The sequence below is a fragment of the Epinephelus fuscoguttatus genome, linkage group LG6 (assembly GCF_011397635.1).
Source record: "Epinephelus fuscoguttatus linkage group LG6, E.fuscoguttatus.final_Chr_v1".
NCBI classification, from domain to species: domain Eukaryota; kingdom Metazoa; phylum Chordata; class Actinopteri; order Perciformes; family Serranidae; genus Epinephelus; species Epinephelus fuscoguttatus.
Window position 1 is genome coordinate 15,758,541 of NC_064757.1, and position 21,620 is coordinate 15,780,160.

At 41.1% G+C, this 21,620-nt stretch overlaps 1 protein-coding gene across 2 annotated transcripts; it reads right to left on the bottom strand.

Annotated features, from left to right (window-relative positions):
• Positions 1-513: 513 nt before the first annotated feature.
• Positions 514-21,616, bottom strand: LOC125890632 (rasGAP-activating-like protein 1). 2 transcript variants are annotated; one of them, XM_049579358.1, is made up of 22 exons: positions 21,500-21,616; positions 20,982-21,343; positions 20,624-20,680; positions 17,963-18,076; positions 17,540-17,601; positions 15,682-15,811; positions 15,029-15,110; positions 14,726-14,866; positions 14,464-14,555; positions 12,902-13,019; positions 12,154-12,307; positions 10,839-10,903; positions 10,430-10,542; positions 9,675-9,867; positions 9,378-9,515; positions 8,031-8,175; positions 6,041-6,213; positions 4,893-5,030; positions 4,421-4,556; positions 3,625-3,745; positions 3,078-3,148; positions 514-2,945 (listed from the first exon to the last, which is right to left on the bottom strand). In XM_049579358.1, the coding sequence occupies exons 2-22, from the start codon at positions 21,044-21,046 to the stop codon at positions 2,797-2,799; spliced, it is 2,457 nt and encodes an 818-aa protein (XP_049435315.1). In that variant the 5' UTR covers positions 21,047-21,343; positions 21,500-21,616; the 3' UTR covers positions 514-2,796. The 2 variants fall into 2 exon arrangements, with proteins under 2 accessions (XP_049435315.1, XP_049435314.1); XM_049579357.1 differs by lacking the exon at positions 21,500-21,616 and having other exon boundaries at positions 20,982-21,360.
• Between the last annotated feature and the right edge of the window lie 4 nt (positions 21,617-21,620).

The window sequence follows — 21,620 nt, forward strand, 5'->3', positions numbered from 1 at the left end:
TTCCTTCAGCGTTGACCCAGCAGCTTTGGGGTCAGTTTCCTGTTAGCTCTGGTACCTAACCCCCCTCCTCCCAGCGCTCACCTCTCATGCCTAATGAGAGAGCTGGAATGGAGACTCTGCTGCATCACTGCAGGTAGGTCCGCTCTCATTAGCATTTAAATAATGCCGGGAGGAGGAAGGGCTGCAAACATTGTTTGTGTGGCATAATTTAACATTAGATTCTGACTCTGTTGGATTGTAAAGTCAGTGGTTATGGTGGTTTGATTAAATTATTCATTTGAACAGAGGGACAGTGTGGTAACCATGATACTGTGAGGCTGCTCTGGGATCTGTCAGACACATAATGACATTTCCTGTAATACCATGAATGAATGAACGTCATTGCCTGCGCTGAGTCAGACCTGGACGTAAGACAGAAAATGAGATACTTAGTATTAATAATTTCTGTCCTTAATGTATTTATAATGAGGTGTCATTTTTGTTTTCCTGGGTATAAATTTGACACCAGACTCATTAGCTGAAATAGTAGTTTACTGAATAATACAGTTGTGTTTAGTTCACAGTAACAATCCACTTGGAACAAACCATCATGGTGTATTTGCAAAATAAAATACAGGCAGGTTTTTTTTCAAAATAAAAGCCCTTATTCAGGGAATATATCGAGTTCACAAGCAACATCTGATGTTTACTCTAGTTTTGTTGGTGTATGAATATCGGTTGTGTACTATAGTGTTACATCTAAAGGCAGGAAGAATCTTTACTGCACACATAAATATGCCACGGCTCTTCCTCTAAAAGAAAGACAGCCACTACAGTAGCTGGACCGGAATATAATGTAAACAGCTCCAGAGGCAGGGTGGCCTGCTGAGGCTATCTGAGAAATCCCAGATCTGATCTCCATTACACTCACTGACCTTCTCTGTTTAAGGGAAAGACACCGAACACTACTCGCTCTACAGGAAATGGCTTTACAACATGTCTGTGTACAGTTTGTGTGTCAAACAGATATGCAAAGAAAATTGTGTGATTTGAGTGCTTTGAAATTCAATCCTTTTTTTTACCTTTTTAAAAACAAATTTGGCATCTAAAACATATCCTGACACCTGTGAGCCGAATATAGTGGCACCAAAATCTCAAGAAAATGTAAACTTTATCAAAAGGGACCATCTCACATAATTGTTACTTCTATTGTCTCAGTCATGGACACTGAGAGGTGAGAACCAGAGGGACATAGGTTGACATTTTACAAGCTTTACAAGACAGCCAAAACTAAAAATGACCATACTTTGTCCTGAATACATTTATCTAATTTAATCTTTAATATCAAAACTTAATAATGTGGATGACAATATACTTCATGAACAATATTTTGACATTTTGAGGGACAGTAATGTGCTTGAGGACCTTCTTTATCATATGATACTCAAGAAAAAATGCAGGTGCTCTCGAAGAAAAGGGTCAGCACATTGGAAGACAAAAATGAACTTCAGGCGCTCGTGTGGAGCATGATGCAACAGATGCATTTGAATTAAGTTAAAAAGCCTTTATATCAAAACATGGCTGCTTACATTAAAACACCAATTGGTTTTGACTCTATGGTCTTCGTCAGGGTGCAGAAATTAAAAAAGAAAATTATATATTCCCTCATTTTTTAAATAATTTTTGACATATTCCCTGAATACGGGCTTTTATTTTGAAAAAAATGCCTGTTTTTCTGAGTGCCTGAAGTTCATTATTTCTTCCTATTTTGTCATTTATTTAAAAAAAAAAAAAGTGAGTAAGTGCATTTATGTCCTTTTTGGCCCCACAAATTTCAGTGTGTTCAGTGTTAAGCCTTTTGGTTTTTTATTAACAGTTCCTTTTGGCAGTAGAAAGAGTTCATCAAGAGCTTTCATTTAATATATGTATGTGTGTATGTATGTATAACTAATTTCTGCCCAAAATGTCACTTACGCCTCTCTGGTTCTCACCCCTTATTGTGAACAGGTAAATATTACTCTTAGGACTTTAGGTATGGCTACAGTACATCAAGTGTAAGGTCATTTTAAATATGCAAATTACATCAGAACCAAACAATTAAATTGACTGGCCATAGCACCAAACAAAAGCACATTGTTTTGTATAAAGGGACCAAGCAACATTTAAATTAATATTCATTTTTGCTCTGTACAGGCTGCGTTTTACTGTGGCATGTGCACCAGCGTGTAATAAACTCGTGTCGGTATGACCTATAACGTTAATGTCACTGCTACATTGCGACCATGGTGATATTATTGAATTATCTCAATAAAATACAAAACGTTGATAAAAGCAATATCAAAACACCTTACATTCAGGTACTGTAGATTACACTACAACAAGCTTTTTGCATAAAAATGTGTGACCCTGACTGAGGTCCTGTACAGTATCTCAAAATATAAAAGCTTCTTTTCACATTTCACAAGAGGATGCAGGTCATGCAAGAGATTGCTTGTTATCTACATAAAAAAAAAAAATCAAGTCAGATCATGCTTCAAAGTCCCTCGCCCTCCCTTTATCGTTAATATTATAATCTCTCCCCGGCGCTGTTGAAGTTGGTGGCACTCAGAGAATACAAAAAGATTCAAAGTGGCAGAATTCCCTCTGCTCTTTACAGCGGGAAATGTACTAAAAAGCTGAAAGAGGCTGCACCCTGTGGCCACTTTTCTCTCTGACAATCAAGAGAGTGAATATGTGATGCTCACGTGTTGGTACAGGATGTTGCCCCCCCACCCCCCACCTTCAGGCATTAGTAGTGGATCCCAGTCTGTGTGGAGTCTAGGGATTCAGAATGACACTGGTGCCGTCCTCTTTTTCTCTACGCTGGAAGGTGGCGTGAGCTTGCTCCAGATCGTCTATCACCGCCAGCAGTCGAGCAGCGATGTTCTGACCTGGCTTCATCTGCTGAACGTTGCATTCTGCTCCATCTACGAGGCAGAAAAGGTACAGTGCTTTCAAACCAAAATAGATAACCAAGGTGATAACATAAGGCCAAACACATAAATAAAAATCCTTCCACCGTGACAGAAAATGTAGTTTAGATGCAGCTGCAGCCTCACCAGGGTGAGAGTTGATCTTTGCCTGATTGCTGGATGTCTGATCAGCGTCTGGCGTCTCCAAATATTTTTTCCTGCAGTATCAGTCAGAAACATTAATCATATAAAGGGCGTTAGTTTCATTTCAACATTGGGGAGGGCACATATTAAGCAGGGGGTTTGGAGGTCCTTCTCCAGGATATTCGCATACATTCTGACACCTTATTTCTTGCATCCTGGTGAATTTTCATGCACCGATTTATGATGGAAATATCTTTTTTATCTTATTTCTTTTCAAAGTAAAAGTCCTTTGCCTTTGCTGTACTAAATCACATGTTACTGAGGGGATATGCTCCCTGCCAGCTTCCCTCTCAAAAAATCTACATCTATAAATCATATGATCACAGATTATTCTGTAGAAGCTGCTTTGTATTTTCACAGTTAAACTCATTGTTCTGTACTGTCAAGAAGCAGCAGAGCAGTGACTTCCTGTGTTGCAACATTGACCTCTAGTGTACAGTAAATTAACTGCATCCAAGCTGAGGACGTTTACAGTGTTTTCTCCACCAACCTGAGTTTTTCTTTGCCCTGGAGCAGCTGCTTGAATATGGTCTGCGACTCTACGTCAGGATCCAACGGGTCACTCCAGTCACCCAGAGTCACAGCTGAGTGGGTTCTACTGCAGCCTGTAACTGAGAACCAGTCTCTTATTGAGCAGTGCTGCTCTACATGTGAACCTCACACAGGTAAACTTGACATATCTGTCAACTTGACAATTTGATGAAGGTTTCATAGTATAGTTTTTGTACAAATAGCAGTGTGGTGGCAATTATCACCCAGGGAACACACATTGCATGAACGATAGCTGATGAAACAATTCTGTTGTTCAGGACCGTTAAAAACCACACAAGAAATCTAATCAGATGTAGCCCTCAGACAGTGACTAAATGTAATTGGTCAGAGAAAATCACATTATGATTCTCAGAGCTCGGTCTCCACTGACGCAACAAAAACATGGCAGCTACAAATTGAGGGTTTAGTCATTAAATATGGATCGCCAGGAGCTCAGTCGCTCTTTGAAGCCAGCTACAAGTTAGTCGACAAGGAGTGAAGTAATGCATGTTGATGGACAACACTGCTTATGCGCTGAGATGCTGATGATCCTGCTGGGGGCGTCTTGGGTGTAATTCAACCCATTTGTAACTGTAAATCTGGGCTGCATTTCTTATATGAGCAGTGCAATAAAAATAGGTTAGGTTGTAGGATGGTTAAACTACATCCTGAGCCCTTATAGAAAGATTTTAAAGTCTGCTCAGCTATCATATAATAATAATGATAATGATGATAATAATAAAAGCATGGATTACCAGCCCGTTCGGCCTGCAGGCAGCAGGTCCATTTGCCACTGCGATGAGCCCCTGGGTGGAAAGAGGGCAGCATGCGCTCATTGTAGATGCTGACTTTCCTGATCGCTGACAGCCACTGGTTCAGCTCATTCACATTCTAGATAGACACAAAGAACCATTAACTTGGTGGTCTATTAAAGCCATACTGAAATCAAAGCAGGAAAAATCTTGCTATTCAAAATTATTTAACTAAAAATCCCTCAATAATTAAAGTACATTTTAATTAAATTATATGTTTTGTGTTTTACAATATGTCAGCCTCAATCTTCTGAAACTATCAATTAAATTAAAAATGTGATCTTGTTGTATTTGATCTCAACTCTTCATCATGAAACAGCCAAATATCAACTGGAAAAATAAGATAATTGTACGCTGCAAACTGAAAAAGGTAAAGAACTTTGTTGGTGACTGCCAGGTGTCAGTACCAATGCACCTTGCACTGGATGTACATGGTGTGCAGCTGTCCGTCGTTGTCCTGGGTGATGACCTGCATTACATTCTGCTGCTGAAAGGCATTTTCGTCCACCCTCTCCACGGCACACACGCACTGAATAGGGATCGAGGAGCGCACCTGCAACAATCCAGCCACAAACCACCGCATCAATTAACACAAGTATGCAGGCTAGTAAAGATGGATCCTGCTTTTGCCTCAGGTGGTGTGGACTACTGTAAGGCGTAAATGAAATAAAAGTGATATTTGATCACAGAGCTAATTAATGGAGTGGTGTCTAATACTGAGATATTTTGCACACATTACCCTAAGAGGAACTGTGTGAGACAAGGAGGAAGTGAAGATGAGATCAGCATCGCAGGAAAGGCCACTTTAAAGTGTAAATCAGCCACTTCCAATGGGAGCTCGCTTCTCTGAGACTGGAGTGCTCCAACATTGAGGAAAGGGGCCAGGACATTGTCTGCAATCTGATTTGCAATGTTAGCATGAATATCCACAGCCTTCAATTACCCCTCGCCTTTATTCCAGTCACACAAAGCCGGGACTGGCTCAAAGAGAGAGCTTTTTACTGGGCTGGAGAGAGCCTGCTCCCCTCTCCGTCTCCTTCTCTCTCTCTCTCTCTCTCTCTCTCTCTCTCTCGGTCTCTGGCTGGTGAATGAGAGGAGATCATTATCACAAGGTTAGGCACCACATGGTAATAACACTAATGATGTTGTCACAAGGAGATCAACACAAATACAATGCATTGAGCAGGGGATGACTGAAATGCTTCCTCTTTTCATGAGCCAAGTCGATAAACGTCCTTCAAAGAGCAGACACGGTGAGTAATACATCGTCAGAGAGCATATCAGCTCCTAATAATGGATGAGTCACTTTCACATGACTTTGATTCAAAGTTTACTCAACTATTTTTGGCTCGTTTATAGGACAAGGAGAATAAATTGGCATTTATCTGGCAGACATTGTGTTTTGATCCAGATGTCACAGTAAAAGACAGATTTAAGAGCACCACTTAGCTACCAAGCCAAATGATAAAAACTTGAAACAGAGGCTGGTTGCCAAAAGTAAAGTAGATAAACATAAGGAAATATAAACAATATAAAGCTATAAGCCACTGGTTCAGTACCAACCTGCCAATCAGGCGTCTTGGCGTAGGACAGCGTCTCACTCGTCAACCAGAAGTAGCGTTTTTTAAAGGCAAAGCGGGATAGCAGTTGGGGTCCTTCTGCCTTGTGTTTTTGGAGGTATCCCTCTTTCACTGTGACTGAGGGCATGAATATAGCCCTCTGTGGCACCTCGGACACTGCAGGATGAAGATGAAAGAGTTTTTTAAACAACACGTGATGGTAAAGCTGGGCAATATAGCAATATTATATCGATAATGTGATATTAGAATAGATAGCATCTTAGATTTCTGATATCCTAATACTGTAACTGTTGTTTTTTTCCTGTTTTTAAAGGTTGAGTGTGTGAGATTAAGGGGAATATATTGGCTGAAATGGAATATAATATAATAACTATGTTTTCTTTAATTAAACTAGTTTATGTCTACATGGGGAGGGGGTCCTTGTACAAGGAGTCTGCCATGTTGCACCACCATATTCTTACACTAACCCAGAACTGACAAACCAAACATTGGCTCTAGATAGGGCCATTCACGTTTTTGCGTCAGCCACTGTAGTTAGCAGCCCCTCCACAAAGATCCAAGCAGCAGATTTTTAACGTGAAACTGTTTCGTTTAGTGTTTTTATTGGTTTAAATCACAGTGTCCATTTGTTGTGGAGTGAAAGAGACCTTTGTGGATAATTTGGTGAAGACACATTAGAAAGAGCTAGGCTAGCGGCCCCCTGGTGGCTGGCTGCAGTATAGGTCATAAACCCCGCCCCCTCCCTCTTAGCTGAAGGGACATGAAGCAAACTAAATAATCAAAGCATTTTTCTAGGTATTTAATGCTGTAAAAAGGCAGTTTGACATCATGCTTCACAGCTATGTGTGCCAATGTGCTGCTTGTGATTGGTTGGACAGGTGTATGGGCAGGTACTCAAGACCATGGAGATGGCTACTGAGCAGACTCTGCCTCCAAATGATGTCTCCAGGCCAAGATGGCAGTGGCTGTATCTGGGATGTTTTGGCGTCATGTTAGTACAGTGAGAGAAGGTGGAGATGCATTGTCCATCTTTATATAAGGTCTATGGTTAAGTTTTAGTTGTTTGCCATAAGCAACCCTCACCGATAGATGCCACTAAATCCTACTTACTGCTCCTTTAAAGGCTGCATTACAGTAAAGTGATGAAATTTTCTGAACTTTCCAGACTGTTCTTGTCATTCTGTTGTTTGCCTTTACCCACTAAGTCATTATATCCACATTAGTGGTATTCATTAAAAATCTCATTGTGTATATATCTTGGGAAAGCAATAGCCAACCCTTCAATATCACTGGAATATCGCTATCGAGGTATTTGGTAAAAAAAAAAAAAAAAAAACCAATACTGCTATATTTGATTTTCTCCATATTGTCCTCTCTATGTTATGGCATGTTTACGCATGTAGACACAAGGTGGTGCTGTGACAGTAAACACTGTTTCATTGTTAAACTGCACTACAAGTCTTCATTTTCAGCACTTTGTTATTGATGGCAACTCAGCCTCCTTCATTGCCACGTGAAGGACAGCTTCAAAGAGGCATAACAAGCGTCCACTTCTGTCCAACAAATCCACCTGAAGAGCATTAAATGTCAAACTGGCCTTTAAGAGAAAGGAGTGGGTGTGACGTGCAGGAGGCGGCTGAAACACGATATATCAGAGGGGGAAGAAGTTTCACAACAACAGCCTCACTGACACATGACGGTAAGAAAGCAGCCCAGCATGTTGGGTAACCAGTGTGGCATGTACAAACGCCTGCGGCTTCTCACTCCAGCTCCCCGCCAGCTCGTTAACCATGTCATCTCTTTTCTAAGCTTGCACCTAGTGATGAATATTTCACCGCTACCATATCGTTTTGCTTAGTTGTAATGTCAGCTGGGAGCTTTTACGCTAGCAGCTGGCCTGTGGCTGATTAGCTAAACAGTATGACATGCTTCCCTTTTAGGATTAGTGGTGTGTTTACTATTGCCAGCCTTACCGATGTCGTGATCTATGTCAATCAACTTGTCCAGGAAGTCTTTGACGGAGGCCACACTGCGCAGGATGATGGGATGAAGAGGCTCCATCCACTGCTCCTTTCCGTGACCCAGCTGAAGGCCCAAGTTCCCGACACTTTGCAGTGCCTGCCGACCACAAAGACACAATGTTCAGTCAACACTCACATCTTCAGCACATCAAATCCCCCAGTAACTGACAGAACTCAGTGAGTGACTGCATATCTCAAAGTCTGAGATCAAAAGGGTCCCTGAGGCCAAGCATGCTGTGAGGCCCTTTGTCCAGCCCACACCTGGCTTAGGGCGAGGAGGAAGTCCCTCTCTAGACCCCTCTCTGATGCTCGGCTTTGAACCGCAGTCTGGTTGCAGCACACACAGAGGTAAAAATAGCCTGTTCCCTTTCTCTGTAGAGGACCCATGGCAACAGCACTTCAGCACCATGGACAGCAACTACAGAACCCACACGTCGAAGAACAACGAGGTTTCACTTCTTCGTCTTCTTCTTCCAATATGTGACTATGACACTCTAGTTTAATGATATCGAGGGTGTTTATGTTGGCAACAGTCAGGGGTCATTCAAAAGCAGAGTGAGTTATAATCTTCTCAACGCCTTTCTTGCCAGTCACAACATTTTTTTTGTTTGTTTGTTTTTGTGGTGACATCATTCTTTTTAGATTTGATCTATTTCCACATTGAACTGGATGACTGAGCGGGACATAATGTGAGAGGGTATTGATTAAAGTTTATGGCACACAATGGCACTGACAACAAATCCACACTTGGTGTTGTCGGTAAAGTAATCCACAGTGAGACATGCTGTGTCTTGAGTTTACTTAAATTTTTCATTGACAAAAAATGACTCCTAACCTCTGGAATGCCACAGCAGTGTTAAAAGGAAACAAGATATTTGTAGAATAACATTTGAGGGTATTATTGATTATACATATATTTATATTTTACCTATTAAATCTCCCAGCAGTACAGTTTTTATATTGACATAAAACTAAAAGCTACTTTGCACAGATATTGCTGAATTAATGGCATTATGTAATAACTTCGCTAGGTGACAAAAGAGAAACAGCTCAGTGCTGTGTTATTATGGAGCATCATTGCCTGCACATATAGCGTAAACACTGTATGTTACGTTCCTGCTTCATATTTATTTGTTACACTTGCTAATTAAATTTTCTCACTCTTGGTACACAGCATGTGGTCTCCCATCCTGTGCATTTACCTCTTTGCTGTTTTATCTGAGCTTGAGTGTGATGTCAGGAATCTGGAAAAGTTATTTTTGGAAGTGTCTGTGTGTCTGTCCGTGTTGCGAAATGTACCTTGGCCAGCAGTAGCAGCGTCCTGCTTGTACGCGTATCGGCGTGCTGATCTCTCAGCTGGAACAGTTTAGGTGTAAGGATGGCAGGAGCAAAGAAACGCAGGAAAAAGAATCCACTGATGGCCAAATACTTCACATCCTGTAAAAATGAAGTCAACAGATGTGGCTGATTATATAATATGAAATGGCAATGTAAAAATGCTCGAATCTCAAATACACAAGCCCTGCTGATAATTTAAAATGCCTCGAAAAGGTGTTGACAGCTGCTTTTCTTTTGTGTGTTTTGCTCCAGACTGACCTCATTCTCAGGTTCAGCAAATTGCTCCTCCACTCTCTTATGTAGCTGTTTGAAGGCCACTCTCATGACAGGAGGACACTGGTCGACTGAGCCCACGATTGATTCAATGATGCTGGTTAAGTAGCTCTGCAGCATCTCCACGCTGCTGTCCCGCACCTCTGCCTCTGACACGGCACCCTTAAATGAAATCCGTCTTCGGAGAGAAGGACAGATATCGTAAATGACTGAATCTCCCTCTGTCAGAAAGGTTAGAGTGCCTCTTAAAGTATAACTGATAACCTCTCTGTTTGTGGATATGTCATTACATGTGAGAGTGTGTTATGAGATTGAGTGTGGAATTGAAGATGTCCAGAGAGATGAAGACAAGAAATGGTGACAACAAACAAGGTGATGGCAGGCAAATCTACTGCAGACTCAGAGCACATTAGATCCTCAATCTCCCTCCATGTCAGAGATAGACATCTCAGGGGGCTCATAGCAGTTGCCAAGCAACAGCCTTCCCCCTTTTTACATTCCTTTTTTCCCATTTTCTCACATTGATGTCTTCCTCTCAGGGGTGAAGTGTAAAGAAAGTGGGCAGTCTCATGTGACAGCTTTTCCATTTGACCATTTTAATACAAAGTTTGTGAACTACACACAGGGACCTACAACCCCCACTCGTCATCTGTGGCTTAAGACGAGCGCCTGTGAGGCAGATCTGGACTATTTTTAGGTTACATTAAGATTCATCAGGAATTGTTTTAGGTCTGTTTTACCTTGTGCGATTCAGGTCGATCTTACACGGGTCCAGCTCGATGTACTTCTTCTCATCAAAGATGCGGTTGATGATGGGCTTCAGCACCTCGTGCAAATACAGCATGCCAACAGCCTGACAGCAAAACAATACCATATGCTGAAGACATCTCATTTGCATCTATGCGACATGGATTCTTTTATAAATGTGTAAACAAGGCACGGCATGATGCAGCAAGGGGAGCATGAGACGTGTAACTAACTCAGTGTGCATTTAATAAAGAAAGGGAATGTTCAGGAAGAAAATGGCAAAGATGGCCAAAAGATTATAAATAATTATCAGTCAAAACATGTAAAGACAAAAGAGCAGAGAAAGTTTCACTCACCACCCACAATTTCTTACAAAACGAAACAACAGATGCTTCAACGCACCTTCATGAACTGTTCCATGGCCTTGGAGGAAAGTGAGTTGGACCGAAATAATGTGTTTGGATCAGCTATGAGAGCAAAGAAAAAAAAGATTAATTGGGTTTGTACTAAATAATAACATAGTTTATCACAGCATCCCCATATAGTTTTAAATTAAATTAAATTAAAGTAAAAATATACACTGGTGCTGACTATGAACCACAATGTCCCCGGTTTGCAGCATGTCATTCTCACATCTCATTTCCTATCATGTCTCTACTCTCTGTCTAATAAAGGCCCCCACAATGCCCCAAAAAAAGACACTAAGTTTGATGTATATCTGAGGGCAGAAATAGCTCCCAGTGAATGTAATGAAGCAACATTTAAGCTCTCACAAAAACCCTCATCAGGCACATAATCATGCTTGATAAAAATCTCTGGCATTGCTTCATTAAATTCACTGAGAGCTATTAATACAGTGCGTGGATCCTTTGTCTATTTTTTGCCTTCAGTTCAGGCATTTGGTCTGGTGTGCTGAGGCTTTCAATTCTGTTTGATCTGTGTTTGAATGCCAAGAATTGATCTGCTATAGAAACACAGTGCTCTGTTGCAAATAAAGGCGGACTGTCCTTGCTGTAATATCACTTAAATCCTTCAAGGTGGCAATGCTGAAATATCCACAGCGACAGGACTGGGTTGCCAGGTAAAATATTTTGGTTTTAAAAATCGGGGCGTGTGAAGAGATGCAGAGTTATGATTGCAGCCCAGTGGGGGTACAGTATTTTTCCCCCCTTGTCTTTACCCCTGTGCCCAACTTTAATGTCTGGCTGCTTGCGGCATCTATTCCTGATCAAGCAGTTACCGTTTGGATCATGTGGAGTTGCTATGGAAACATAGGCACTATGCTTATTATCTCAAACTACACCAACAGAACCCACAGACCAGAGCACAACTCTGTGTGAATTAGCAATGGGGATGTGGTGCGGAGGCAAAAACATGACTAATACAGACCACAGAGAAGCCATGAAAAGACCGTTGGGTGAGTAAATAATTGGCATCAGGGAAGTAAATATAGTGCTGGTAGACTTGAACTGCCCACACACAGAACATGAATGTTCAGAGACCTTGATGTCAGTTCAGAGTTTAAATAGAAGCAGCTCTCAGAAGGTCTCTGGAGACAAATGGACAGGTCCAAACTCTGACTAATATAAATACTGACTAATAGGGATAAATTTAGGTCTTACGCACACTGTGTTATGTAATCACAGTTTTTACATGTGGAATGTTTTGAGCTACAACAACATTTTAAACGGTGCCAATGTTATTCCTTTAATCTTACTGGTGTTGTTGACCTCACGGGTGTTGAGATAGTCCAGGAAAGGCACCACCAGGCCCTGGCCCAGGTAGATCTTCACCAGAGTCATTGCCACATCCTGCCGGCTCTCGACCGTGTTCACCTCCTCCAGCATGGTGAGTGCAGTGCTCTCCTCCACCTGGTGAAAAGACGACTCAGAGTCAGTCATGACCAGGTGGCAACCTACAAACTGCAGTTCCACAAACAGCCACTTGAAGCAGGCTCCAAAAGTGAGTCAATCCCCATAGAACCCAACATACAACAGATATGAACATGTTTACAGCCTGGTACAAAAAAACAGTTTTATTCTCTTTAGTTAATTTCAACATTCATGACAACTGTAAAGGGGGTGAATGTTTTTTATAACTCACCTGTTTACTCACCTCACATTTTATTAAGGCTTAAAGCCACGCATAATTAAGGGACAGACGCTTTGAGTGACAGGCTGTCTGCAAAGCGTAGCTACAGTTTATGAGTCAATCCACCTCCTACTCATCTACAACTCCACCTTCTCGTCCAAATATCCAAATATCACTCCTGACTCCAAACAAAACAAGATGGCAGTGGCCAAAATGCTGAACTTGAGGCTTCAAACCAGCAGGTCACAAACAAATTAGGGACATCATGATAGCTACGTCGATTCTTTTATACAGACTATGGTCATGACACGCTGCTGACACGGGCAAATAGTTTTTCTATCGTCTATCGTCGTAAGAAAACTGGTGATGCTGACCTCTGTAGGGGAGATGACTGACTCCACCAGAAGGTGAATGAGGGGCTGATAGTACACAGATGGCAAGATCCGATCCTCCACCAGACGCACCTTCAGACGCAGCGCTCCCAGCTTGCCTCTGGCAACAGAGGAAAATACCACAGAGTTAAAAAAAAAAAAAAAAAGAGGGGATTTTCTGCACACCTTAATCTTATCGTGAGGTAAGCTCCCTTCTTTAAAACATATCCTGGAAAAGAACAAAAAACGGTCTATGACAGTACCCAGAATATTTATGTGGAAAAGATGAATATTTCAAACAAACATGAGCTCCTGGATTACTTTGTTTTTCAGTTAGTGAGGACAAGCAAGGACATCTGATTTTCTGTGGCTTTGTTTCTTGTTTCTTCTTTTTTGTACTGAACTTTGTATGTAGGAAGAGTAGAAAATGGTTAGACTGTTTAATATAATTGCATGTTTTTTTAAAAAAGATATACTATGCTATTTTGCTTAAAAAACTGTATAGACTCATACAGAAGTAATCCCTCTAAGTCATTACTTATGGCCCAGCAGAAGTGTGTGACGTGGGTGCCCTCTGCCTGTATCTTCTTATTTCCTTCCTAATTCTGTACTTAAAACACTTAGGGGTGTGTAACACCACAGCACGCAGGTGAGCACAGGGCTTTATAACAAGGTAGCAACCAGCTGTCACATACCGTAAGCAGCAGGTATCCAAGAGGCACAGTACAGAACTGAAGAGAAACACCCACAAGAGTGAATCTAGGGTTGGGTTTGGCTTTTACTTTCACTTTTGCTGGAGAGTGTGTTTAAAAACACAACTATATACAATTTATATATAAAAAAGATAAGACATTCCCAACACTACATTAAGCAAGTTCACATAAAAAGACATAATTCAAAAAACTGCACCCACAAACAAGCTGGGGAGCCAGTGGCCCCACAGTCTCGATGAAAACCTGGCTGGGCTCAGCTCAGGGTTGGCCAAGGTCTGGATAATACCATTTTCTGATACAGAGAGCCTGCACATATATCGATATATAAGATTTTGTATAGGCACACCAACATTTCTAAACATCTGGCTGGCACTACACCATTGTGGAACAATAATTGGGAGTCATTATGGTCAGGAAAACTGTCAGAGGGATAGTTTTAACAGACAGTCCCAGAGGAGTATCTTGCCATTAGATATTTTTTTTACAGTGGCAAAAACAGATCTCAAACCAGCTTCTACTCAGCAAGGTGCTGCCCCCTTCAAAAAAAAAAAAAAAAAAAACTACCTGTGCGTCATTTCCTAATGAACCTCTTTGACACTATATGCTTTGGCGGTTCACACAGCTTTCTCTGTTCTAAAATTATCTCTAAGAACAGATGCTATCAGAGACCTGTAAAAGTTCATTTAAATGCATTACAGAAAGCACGACGGGGAACAAACACTTTCCTTGAGAGCATTTTAAAACACTAATGGATTTGAGTCTTAAAAGTTTCCAAGAGCACAATGCTTGTCTTTGTTACACAAACACACAAAGTTACCACATTGGACAAACAAGCACACCCATAATACTCACCCGGCATCAACCTCATTGTTTCCCAAGGGAAGCAAACGAAACCAGCCCTCTAACGGAGGTGTCTTGTGCAAACAAGCAAAAGGGATTTCCACCTGTGGAAAGAAAGAACAAACAAGGATACGGTATCAGACAGGAGTAATAACACATTACGGACTGATATGGTGAGAAATGCAGAACTTCCAGGCGAAGCATAATTTGTAGTGATCATAACACCAGCATGAAATCAAATCTGAATCGGTTATTATAATGATGGCATCCTCACCTTTCCCAGAAAATCATTCTTGCCCACCATGTCCCAGTCCCAGACCTCCACAGTGACAGACCCCTCCTCACTCAGCTCCTCTGGATCCAACTCCAGCTCCAGGGTTTCTCCCCAGTGAGGGAAACGGGTCTTCTTGATAATCTAAAACCCAGCAGGGTGGAGTGTTAGGAAATCATAAAACCTTACAGGTGGACAGTAATGTGAAATAAAATGACAGACAATCAAACCACCATCAAGTAGAACATGTAGTTCTAGCTCCACTGAAACCAATGCACAGTGTACACCCACGCACATAGAGCTCACCGAGGTCTCTGCACTGTGATTGTTGAAAATAACTCTTGTAAAAGGATCAGAGGTTCCAGAAATGTCTCTTGGAGCCAAGTCCCTGTAGGTATATCACCAGACCAAAAGACAACAGAACTGATCAATGCACTTGAAATGCTCAACAAACTCCTATTACCTGTTCTGCAAATCAAATTAGCCAGGAACAACAGCAAAAAATCACTGCTTTCCACTTGACCTTATCCCTTCAAACTTGATTCACATTCATTCGCGCATGTTTGAATAACACAGTGTCAGGCTCTGATTGACATGCTCATTAGTGCCCTGCCTGAGAGGAAGAGATTGTAGCCTGGGACACACAGATGGGGCAGTAAGTGGTGTGATAGTGGCAGTATGACTCAGGAGGGGAGTGTGGAGGCCTGCGGGGTGATGGTGATAAAATTTCAGCACAGACGCAGCGATGACACTGCCAGGCCTCAGCTACAATATTTTAACTTCTGACTGATGACCAGTTTAATCATCTTTAAACTCAAATACACATGCCCTTAAAGTCTACCTACCCTTCTGGTAACAAGCCTGCTACTCTAATGTTTAGGCTATCGTTGTTGTCCACTACTGTATCTCTAAATTACCTCATTTTCCTCACACTTTCACAGTGGCAGGATTTATATTACCTGGCTTCAATGACTTGACATCGCAGGCTGAGCTTCTCTGTATCTTTCAGTAGCTCCAGACTCAGATGGATCTCTCCCTGGACTTCGTCATCAGGGTCAACCCTCGTCAGATTCAGCCAACAATCTATTCCTGACCATATCACACAGAGAGACATTATTCATTAAAACAACACTCCTGTCAGCTTTATGGCATCACACATTAAGAGAGGATAATGAACACTGAAACTAGGGGAATTTTGAGATATCCTAGAGCGGAAATTAATTTAGAACTGACACTTTTAGCAGATAAATAGATTAGCTGATAGACAGAAAAAATAATCTGCAAGTACTGTGATAATTGATTAATTTTCAATTTGCTCTTTTTCAAGAGCAAATTGAGTATTTTTAGTATTTAGAGTGCTGATGGGTTGTGACACCCCCGGAAATTTTTCTGGTATATAGTATAAGTATACAGGCTAGTTGGACATCATATCAGTACCACTACAGTTAATATTTTAAGTTCAAAATAAACCTGTTTTAATGTGGTATACCACTACGTGTTAGGTGAATAATTTCTTCAAATAGACTGGTTGTCCTTTTCCTTATAAAGACAAATATACAGCTTTAATTTGAAGGAGTACACTGATTTGGAACATGGAATTTACTTGGAAAAAGCCCTCTTAAATTTAGGGGAGACTCAAAGGACCTATTTTCACTCACGTATCTTGAGGTGAGAGTTCAAAAGACCCCTTTGAAAATGGCCATGCCAGTTTTTACCTTGCAAAAATTTAGCCTAACTTTGGAGCATTATTTAGCCAATATGCTGATTGGTACGGATGAATGGCAATTGTATCAGGAGGCTGTGGCCCCCTCTTGGAGGGGCCACTGTGTATGGGGGAAAACAAGCTAATACATTTGTATTTGATGGTCTAATTAACTAATGACTAATTGCTAAACATTATGTATTTGAGTAAGTATATAGGCTATAATAATATAGCAAATGTTGGGCAAAAATGTCTGTAAGGCTTGCGAAAACAAGACAGGGTGAAGGTAAGCACAGTCAAAGAAAAACTCCAGTATAGTCCTTGACAGTCTGAACAACACGTAACTGATGTGCTATTGTTTTGTCAGTCACATTCAATGTGTTCTGTTTTATCATTTCAGAAATATCACACATAAGAGAGGGTACAATGTCAAGGCCAGGCTGTGAGAATATTCCTGTGAGGGAGTAACTGACTCATTGTACCACCATGTAGCAATGAATCACACAAGTGAAGGCCACACCAGGTGGCTCTCAAGAGAGACACATCAGTATGCAGCAAACATACCACAGTAAACACTTTAGGCAATTTAATAAAACTACAACATCATCAGGACATACCATATTTTAAATGCCGTATGTCTGGCCAAGACAGTGCAGAAAGTGCGAGGGTTCATGCTGAGGTAAACAGTGTGACTAATTTCTTGAATGTGAAAGCCTCTGTAAGAGAGCCAGACATTAAATGGGTTGGAGCCATTTGAAATGCTTTGGTTGTTATTTCACAGCGCTGCAGGCTGCTGCACAAAGGGATGGTTTGTAATGCACAATGAGAGAGAAAACAAGAGTTTATGTAGACAAGCACCAGGAAAGCCACCATACTAAGACATGTATCAGTGAGATTGCTGATTTCATTGCCCTGTGAGTTTACACAACTCAACCCGACCCTCGAATGCATGTAAACACGTCAAACTGAACATATGAGAGAGCACTGAGAAACATTCCCAGAGCCTCCGTCTCGTCAATCACTCAGACCTTTGACTCAGTCATGGGAAGCCGTGTGCGTTTAACCTCTGAGCTGTGGTCATGCACCCATCCTGTTACAGATTTGTTCAGTCATACCTTTAGATTGGGATCCAATGGCTTCTTTGGTCAGAGTTATCTTTCCAATAACATCATCATGGCTGTAGAAAAAAAAGATAAAAGGAGAGCTAAGATAAGAACTATTTAAAATACTATCAAAGTTGTTTGATCTTGCTAGGGTTAAACAGGGTAAATTTGAAGACAGACTGATTATAGTACTGCTGGTCACGAAAAGAAGAGAAAAAAAAACGACCTTTAATCACTCAATCTGGACGACCATCTGCCTGGTGATGTTTGTTTATTCAAAGCTTGGAGTTTTGTTTTTCCCAAAGCATTTAAACTGTACATGATGTTCATGTTGGCTCATTCAGAAGCCAAGGTAAGCAGTCATGACTCGGAGGACGATAAATCAACTGGCAAACTCTGTAATAATTTTAATACAGCTTTGGATGGCAGCATTACCCAATCGTGTCCTCGTCCATGACAAGAAAGGAGAGTGAATGGAACCCCATTGGGAGGTGCAACGTGTATTCTTCACCCCAGAAAGGACTGAGGTTCTTCCACACTGTGGCAGTCCTGAAAAGAGAGGTTTTACATGCTTAATAACCATACTCACATGCATGTATGCAACAATAGTGATGGCAGGAGACAGAAACTGTTGTAAATGTGGCAGCTGTATAAACCCTCACTTTGTAAGTGTAACTGAGGGTAGACGGATTATAAATGCTTTTTTGAGTAATATGCAAATATGACTCTGGTTTGGAATCTGTCCAAGAGATCACAAGATGATTCGCAGCAGAGGAAAGACGAAAAAGCCACTGGTTTGCTTTACCAACTTTTATCTCAATTATGCAGTTTTGTGATATACTGGATAGTTTAACTTGTTTGGGTCTTTAAATTATTCAAATGAAACAATCTGGGAAATCCTACTTTTTTGGATCTGTTCACAACTTGCATTATTTTAAGGGATCATTATGCTAAAATAGCCAGCGAGGAATCAGTGCTGTGCACCAAGGTAAAATGTCCTGCTTAAAAACTACAGAAGGCTGCAAGTGGGATTCAGTAAGCTTTCTGTATATGTCATTTCATGAGGAGTCTTGAAGGAATGCTTCACCCACAAAGTATTATTTGTCTATCACTTACTTGTCACGTTACCATGAATTATTGAAGAAAACATTGTTTTCCTCATGTGCTCCCACAGTGAACAAAGGATCCAAAAAGGGTAAATATTCTTCATGAATTGAAGTATTCATGGTCTGCATTTAGAGCCCGATCTCACTACGAAATTGTCAAAATCCGGTGCTTGGGCAGTGACTTTTGGCATCAAAAATCAACGAAAAAAAGGTGTCCTTAAACATCGGCATGATACACGGCTAGTTGCCGTTATAATTTGATGGTGCCCGGCGGCGTCCGGGGGAAACGCAGTGAGACAAAGATGAAAGTTAAGGCAGCGAAAGGCCAAATGTGGTGGGCAGCAGGTGTGGTGGATGGGCCCAACAAACAGACTTTTACCCGAGAGAGTGGTGTTTGTGTCCCGTAAGATTCTAGAGTCAAACACTGTTATTTTCCTTTACCTAAACCACATGTTTTTTTGCCTAAACCCAACCATGTGTGTGTTTTTGTTGAAGGGAAAAAAAGTCAGTTTGCGGTGTTGTTCTGATGTAGTGCATTTATTTTGAAAGAGACTGTATGTAAACATTAAAATTCCTGTGAAAACGGAAGTGTATCTTGAAAGAATGTGACTGTAAAAATGAAACTTGGATTATACTGCACAAGTTGTGTGAGAGATTGCTGCTAGTTTTGCTGCTGTTAAATGCAGACCCTAATTACATTACTTCATGAAGAATGTTTGCCTTTTTTTGGATTCTCCATTCACTGAGGAGACATGAGAAAAACAGTGATGTCTTCACCAATTCAAGGTAACATGTGGTTAATTATGTAATTTAGAAATGGTTGTGTTTGCAGCTTAAGTGGTCCTTTTTATTTTATTTAAAAAAATAAAATAAAAATTTAAAGCCAAAAAGGGTTCTCCTATGAAGAGAAGCAGGGCTGTGTATCAAACCTACATGCTTTTAATATATCATTTGAAATGTGACCATATCAAAAATGTCAATTCCTGAAAGGTGGCACTACATGCCTGATCAGATTCATATTACTTTGGCAATCAGTTCCTGATTTATTTATTTTATTATTTTGCCAATTTTAGATCATCTGAATAAAAACATTTTATGAAAAAAACATATTATATCCTATTCCTTAGAGAAATATATTGAAAAAGTCATGTTTTAGTATCAGTACTAATCATATATCATTAGGATTAAAAGATTTAACCTATCGTGTATTGTTACAGCCCTTCTGTTTCTGAAATGTACTGTACCCATTATTCCCCACCACAATCTACCAGCCACATCATCCATGAACATCACACTCGAGGAGTCAGTTGGCCAGTAACACTACAAGTACCAGATAATTAGTGTGTGTGTGTGTGTGTGTGAGTGTGAGTGTGAGTGTGTGTGTCTGCAGTGAATCATTGTGCCGTTTCCCCTAAAGTGCCAGATGGAACAATATCCTCTAAATTCACCCTATGCCCTTGCACACAACAAACATTTTTTTTCCAAAGAAATCTGGTACTATCAAATAGCACCACTTGGAAATAACATACTGTACTATATCCTAGCTGATGTGTAAAAAAGGCTTCATAAAAACTGAATATTCTGGAGAATGAAATCATCTGTACTTTTGTATTCAAACTGAGAACACCTCTGAACCAGCTCCCAGCATTCTCCTTACACCAGGAGCTCCCTGCAATAATTGATGCACCCTCTCCATGGTTACCTGCGGGTGTTTTAAAGGCCAGACCAGTATCAGGTTCACTGTGTTGGAGGAGCCACGCTGTGGACACCACCACCACCCTGATCATACACGCTCCACCCGGGTTTACATGCGCAAGGTAGCGGGAGCTCAGACAGAAAACTAACCTATTGCAAATATCCCCACTGTGCAGATGACAGATATTCAAATATGAGCAGTGGATGTTTTCCAGCTGCAGCTCTGTATGAAACATGTATTTTAATGCATATAATATACAGATCTTCATTTATAGCCTAATGAGAGAGAACTCACCTGGCCACAACTTCATTGTCAACTTTTACAATGCAGTATGGATCACTGGTTCCGGAGCTTAACAAGACAAGAGAAACAGACAGCATGAGATATAAGAGCATAGTCAATTTGCCTGGTGTTAGCCTTTATTTTAATTTCCCGTTGTCTTCACTTATAGTGCGGTCAATCCGAGTACACAGACTATCTCACCTCTAATTCCCTCAATTAATTTACAGGAGACAGTGCACCAGAAATTAGCGTTTCAAATGTAGCCGTAACTTTTCTCGTATCTAATTAACCTGACAAGTAGCAATTAAACAATGCTGAGGCTATTCCAAGAGATACAACCTGAAGCACATGCCATTCAGAAATTACTCACACGTCTTTGGCCGGGAGGTTCCTGCCCTCGACAATTCTGAAATAAAGAGATGTGTTTTTGGCCATTGTTGAGTCGAGTGAGCTAATAATCCAATTTATCCTATGTTCCCATACGCGCTCTTATAAATAATGCTCTTCCCCTCCGCAAGTGAGTTTTCTTCATTTCATGGCACCTTCGGCGCGTGACAGCGCACAGCCCACCAGTAGCGCGCGACACAGGCGCGCATGCAGCCCAGTCAGTCCAGCAGCTTGCACACAGTGGGGCCACAGTGTGGGCAGCTGGACTGTGTCCTGGCGTTGTCAGTCTTGTGCCAGCTCGTCTTTTAAACGAGACAAAGGGACGAGCCGTCAGAAATATCCATCCTGAAATAAACAATCGAACAAACTGCAGTCACAACAACAGCACTGCATGTTGATTTCACATCTGACATCGTTCATAATCTGTTAATAATTAACGTTTATGCCTTTTTAGATACGCGGTCGTGCTAATTTATAATACCGGTAAATGTATGGTCATACCTGAGTGTCAGGTCCCCAGGAGCGTCCTGACTGTGATACAAGGCGCCACCTGGTGATTATATTGAGCTACTGCACGCGCTATTTCAGACAGGCATCTTGACAGACAGCTACTAGGGGTCCT